Source organism: Neolamprologus multifasciatus, chromosome 19, assembly GCF_963576455.1.
Source record: "Neolamprologus multifasciatus chromosome 19, fNeoMul1.2, whole genome shotgun sequence".
Taxonomy (NCBI): Eukaryota; Metazoa; Chordata; class Actinopteri; order Cichliformes; family Cichlidae; genus Neolamprologus; species Neolamprologus multifasciatus.
This window is the reverse complement of record NC_140457.1, coordinates 19,965,240-19,970,946: the sequence shown is the minus strand read 5'-3', so window position 1 is coordinate 19,970,946 and position 5,707 is coordinate 19,965,240. Positions and strand designations below refer to the sequence as shown.

General features: G+C 45.0%; 1 protein-coding gene across 1 annotated transcript; it reads right to left on the bottom strand.

The window, feature by feature from the left end:
- On the bottom strand, positions 1 to 2,135 carry LOC146496496 (uncharacterized). The gene is made up of 4 exons (XM_085143882.1): positions 1,629 to 2,135; positions 1,239 to 1,490; positions 575 to 664; positions 1 to 402 (listed from the first exon to the last, which is right to left on the bottom strand). The coding sequence occupies exons 1-4, from the start codon at positions 1,756 to 1,758 to the stop codon at positions 143 to 145; spliced, it is 732 nt and encodes a 243-aa protein (XP_085000008.1). The 5' UTR covers positions 1,759 to 2,135; the 3' UTR covers positions 1 to 142.
- Between the last annotated feature and the right edge of the window lie 3,572 nt (positions 2,136 to 5,707).

The following is a 5,707-nucleotide window of genomic DNA, read 5'->3' as shown; positions in this document are numbered from 1 at the left end:
ATCATAAATATATGAAATGTAACTATTTACAGAGAGACAGGAATAAAAAGGACCCAGCTTGGAGTGGAAGAGCCTCAGGGAGAAGGAGGAGAAAAATAAGAACATTGTTTCTGCCCTGGAGAGCTGCTGCCTCATCAGAAAACTACTGATCATTAGGGTCCAATGTTTCCAAATTTAACACAGCTGTGCTGTTTTCAAAAACTAATTTATAAATTTGAAATTTCACGAATTCTCCTGTCTGAGGCGGCATGCTCTCCAGAGCAGGAACAAGGCCGAGGAGGAAATGTTCAGTTGGAGACGGGCGTGGCCTCTTTAGGGACTCCAGGATGGCCAGCTCCACCGCCGATGGACCGTCCTGGGACCCGTCCCTCGCCCGCCTTCGAGCTGTCCTCCTCTGTGGGCCTGTAAAACACAGCACAAAACAACACAAAGTAATGAGAAGGCTGCTACTAGATTTTCATTTTCAAAATTGAAAAAAAAACATGATATAAACAGATTGGTTGTAGATATTTAGTAAAGGTGATCACAAGGGAATTCAAGCAAGTAAAAAGCTGTCAGTGCTTGATGTTCATACCTGTGGGTGCAGCAGCAGGAGCTGAGGGACCAGGGACTGGGGAGCCAGGAGAAGAGACAGCTGAGGACTCTGCTGCATGATTACTTGACTCTATCAAGACAATATTAGATGTTAACAGGTTGAAGACAATAGTCATAGAGAATATTATATTATTATATACTTATTATTATTATTATATACAGTGGTCTCTCATTTATTGCAGCACATGAACAGTAGTCACAGTTCTCACAAGTTGATTCTCAAAGTGAAAACCTTTGTCGATTTTAAAACGTAAAAGTATTATGCCGCGCTTTTTCTCCGTCTGCGGCGCCACTTTTGTGCGCCTTTTTTGCTCCCGGTGCAGGTGTGTATTTCCGAATGAGGCTCATAGTTATGAGTGTTTTTGTGCTGTTTTTTTCTATTGGACGTGATGGTTATCAAAACCAAACATGATAAGTTTGGCAAGCGCAGGAGACACGACATGGAGGAGATTTGTCATTTGGGCTGCAGAATGCAATGCGCATTGTTGAAAGCTGTACGGTGCAATAAAAAAAATCAGCGAAAAGGCGAGGCAGTGACGGATGAACAGCGGGACTACTGTATACTGTTTATTAATAAACAAAATATGTTCCTGTATGACAACACGCATAAATTAACTGCCTACATTAACTCAATGTAAACATACCTTCTGACTGACACTCCCCTGCTGCCTCTTCGGGCTGTCCCTGGTCCTCGGGGGAGAAGTTCTCCACGGTCCGCACCATATTACCGCTAGTCTCCCGCGGGGTGAGGAAGGGGTCCAGAAACCCCATGACTGCGAAGAACTTCCATCTTCTCCCCGATCCTGCTGCAGACCCACTCCTCTTCTCCTTCTCTGCCTTCTTCTCCTTATTATAAGTGTCCCTGAGGCTCTTCCACTTTCTCCTGCAGATGTCCTCTGAATAAACGCATTATCTTGTTAGCGGAAAGGTATTTGTACATCAGTGGGAAAATAGCGGGACAGTAGGCGGGCTTGCTAGCTTTTGCGCGGGTTCATCGGGTCAGTCTGAAAATTAAAAAGAAGGAATGAACTTACCAGGTTGCCCGATCTCCTCACTTATGTGTCTCCAAGCTAGGTCCTTTTTATTCCTGTCTCGGTAAAAGTAGTAGCTAGCATCGTATAGCTCCGGGTGATTAGCCACGGCACTGATTAGCTTTTCCTCCATACTGAATGAAGAATGAAGGGCTTTGGCTGGATCTGCCCCTTTGACCTAGGTCAGAGCCACGTCACCAGGCTCCTGATTGGTTGTCGCGGCGCGATTTGACGCTGGAGTTCAGATTTTTCCAACTCGAGCAGTAGACGCGAAACGCGCGTATGCACAAAATGCAACACAAAAACTCACGCGCGTGGTTTTATTCGCGAGTCAAACGCGCCAGACGCGCTACACTGACGCGCGTTTCACGCGTTTTGGCGTTTTCGCGACGCAAATCTGCTTCCGAATTTTCGCGGGACCCTCAATCGCGCGTCATCGGGCTTTTCCATTGACTTTACATGTAAACCTGACGCTCTATTCGCGTCCATCGCGTTCGGTGTGAACACACCGTAAGGCTTCCAGCACACAATGGACACCACACTCACTTAACATAAACACATTTATTAGACACAATTTTGAATAATAAACCTTTTTTTGTAGTGTCTTTCCACTCAGTGTTCCAAAAAAAATAAAATAAATAAATAACTCAAATATGTATCCTTCAAGGTCCTTTGGCCAAAAGAAAATCACCTGAGCTCAGGGAAAAGTAAAGTGCATCGTTGGGGCCCTTTGAATTGTTCCTACCGCTCTGTTGGAACGGTGTAGCATCCAATAATAGCATCCAGCAAGCAGAAACATCCACACGCAGCAACGACCATCTACGGTTCAGCAGAGTCATCAGATGAAGACTTCCACAAGGCAGTTCATCCAGTCGGATCCAGGGCACACAAACCAGCCTACACACAAGTGTGCAGAAGAATTAACTAAAATGTTCATAAGTATCAGTACCACCGACTCAGTGTCCATGTCACTAATGGCTTATTTAACAGTCTTACCATTATAATAATACAGGTTTGTCAAAATAAAAATATAACAGAACATAAATGCTGTTAACAATGCTTATTAATGCTGTTCTCTTAGGCATAACATAATAACACTGTAACTGACCTCGTGTCGGCCGCCATTTTAGGCCATTAGCCAGGCTCACTTAACGGCTAGCTTGCTAACAGTCAGCTAATAACACACATTATACAATATTTAGCCTCTTTCTTAACAAACATGACAGTGGTAGATTTGATACCTCGCTGCAACATAATAAGGCACAAAATATTTCATACGAACATGCGCTGCAAACTAACTCACCAGAGGGGTTCACATAATGGCGAATGGCTGTTGGATTCAGCTCAGCTTCACGTTCGTAACCGCTACAAGACTCCTTTTTCTAACAACATATTAAAACATTAGCTTCACATATAAACGTTTTTAAAACTATTCACAGCAACTCAAAGGTCTACTGTACCCGAATTTCTAGCTCGTAGAGGGCACAAGAGCAGCATGCGCCTCATCGGACGAACGGAAGGAAAAATACTCTGTAGCTGGACTAGAGAGTGGCTATGCCCACGGCACAGTGGTGCGTTCAGTGACTGCAAATAATCAGAAATCCCATACTCAAATAATGATCTGGGTTACACTCTCCCCCTCTAAAGTGCATGAGTCTCTGCATGCACACTTGACTTAACAGGTGTGTGAAGGAAAGTGCTCTGAGAGAATACAATTGCGAAACTCTGACAAAAAGGAACTGAGAGCTAAAATTAAGGGCTCACCTAACTCATCATAAGTTAGTTTACGAGGTTGGCGTCTCTCTCTCCCAGAACGCCGCAACTCTACTGTCTCTGGCTCTGAACTCTGCTCAGCAGTGTCGCTGCTCTCTTGATTCATTTCAACAGGTTCTGTCTGCTCAGGAAAGTCAATAACAACCCAACCTGGACCTTCATCAGATGGAATGGGAGATGTGGTCACCTCATTGCTGTCTGAGTGTAACAAAGGTCCAGGTTCAGAAACATGACTGGGTGTTTCTTGTGCGTATGACTCGTCTTGTGGCTCTGCACGGGGCAAGCTAGAATGCACATCCCCAGTGGACAGCTGAGGTATGATAACCTGCCTTTCAGTCTGGATAAAAGGACCTCTGGTTATTATTTCTGGAACCACAAAAGCTGGATACATTTCGTCCTCATCACTGTATACCTCATCCTCCTGACCATCAGAAGATTGTACTTCTATTTCGGCTTTGTTTCTCAGTTTCTTCCCTTTAGAGGGCCCATGAGATCTGCTCCCTGCTATTTCTTCCACAGGTAAGAACCCACACGGTAGCAGGAGATCCCTGTGTAAGGTGCGCTTTGGCCCGTCTCCCAACTCGGGTTCCACAACATAGACAGGGCCATCATTGATTCGTTTAACCACAACATGTACTTTCTGTTCCCACCTGTCTGAGATTTTGTGTTTACCTCTGATACTCATGTTCCTAACCAAAACCCTGTCACCTGCACAGAGCTCGGCCACTCTAATCCTCTTGTCAAACCTAGCTTTATTCCTTTCTCCGATCCTCTGGGAGTTTTTTGCAGCTAGGGTGTAGCTCTCCTCCAGACGTTGACGAAGATTGTTCACATACTCTGAATGAGACTTATGGTTGGCATCTTCAGGTTGGATACCTAAGACCAGATCAATGGGTAGTCGGGGTTGTCTGCCAAACATCAGTTCATATGGAGAAAAACCAGTCGTGTCGTTTCTCGTGCAGTTATACGCATGAACCAAGGGTTTAACAAAGTCCCTCCAGTGAGATTTGTCTTCCTCTTCCAACGTACCCAACATATCAAGAAGCGTCCGGTTAAACCTTTCCACCGGGTTTCCGCGAGGATGATAAGGTGTAGTGCGGATTTTGTCTGCTCCTATCAACGCACATAGCTCTTTGATTGTGTGAGATTCAAAGTCTCTACCCTGATCACTGAGTAGACGACTGGGAAACCCATAATGAACTATGAAGTTCTCCCATAGAGCTTTTGCAATAGTCCTGGACTTCTGATCTTTAGTTGGCACTGCCACAGCAAACTTTGTAAAATGGTCAGTGATAACTAATATGTTCCGGGTGTCTCTGTTGTCTGGCTCAACTGACAAATAGTCCATACAAACGAGTTCAAGCGGGTAAGTTGCTATAATATTTTCAAGAGGCGCTGCCTTCTGAGGCACTGCTTTCCTCCTGACACAGCGTGGACACTGTCTGCACTTCTCCTCTACAGACTTTGTCATCATTGGCCAATAGAATCTGGAACGGGCAAGATGCAGTGCTCGTTCAAAACCAAGATGACCAATTTCATCATGCACTCCACGCAACGCTTTTCCTCTGAACTGTTCAGGTAGGACTAACTGCCATACAATGTTGTCTCTATTTGTCCATTTCCTGTACAATACTCCATCTCTCATTTCAAGCCTTCTCCACTCCTTGAGAAGGAGCCTAACATCAGGAGCTTCAAGGTTTGTTTCTCTGAAACTAGGCTTTTGAGCTCTTTCAACGAAGGTAATGACACGTGAGACAACCGGGTCATCCCTCTGAGCTTTATACCAGTCAGAGCTTGTCATAGATGGTAATGTGTCTTCTCCAAATACATCTGCAACTGTTGAGGGATCAACAGCAAGAGACTCTACAGCCAAAGGTTGTTCTAGATTTGAACAGTGCTCAATCTTTGACACCACAAGATGGCGCTGACATAAGGCAGATACCACCTCGTGACTCATCTCGTTGCTCACCTCTAGAAGATGGTTTTTCATGTCATCAACTCTCTCCCTTTCTTTGATGAAATCCTCATCTTCAAAAGGAGGAGCTTGTGGTCGTCGGGACAGCCCGTCTGCATCGCGATTGGCATGACCGGCCCTGTACTTAACGGTGAATTGATAAGTAGACAGCGCGGCTAACCAGCGATGACCAGCAGCATCTAACTTCGCAGATGTCAGTACATACGTGAGAGGATTGTTATCCGTCACAATGGTGAAGTTAGCGCCATAAAGGTAGCTGTTAAGCTTCTCACAAACTGCCCACTTCAAAGCTAGAAATTCAAGCTTGTGAGTGGGATAGTTTCTCTCACTTTTG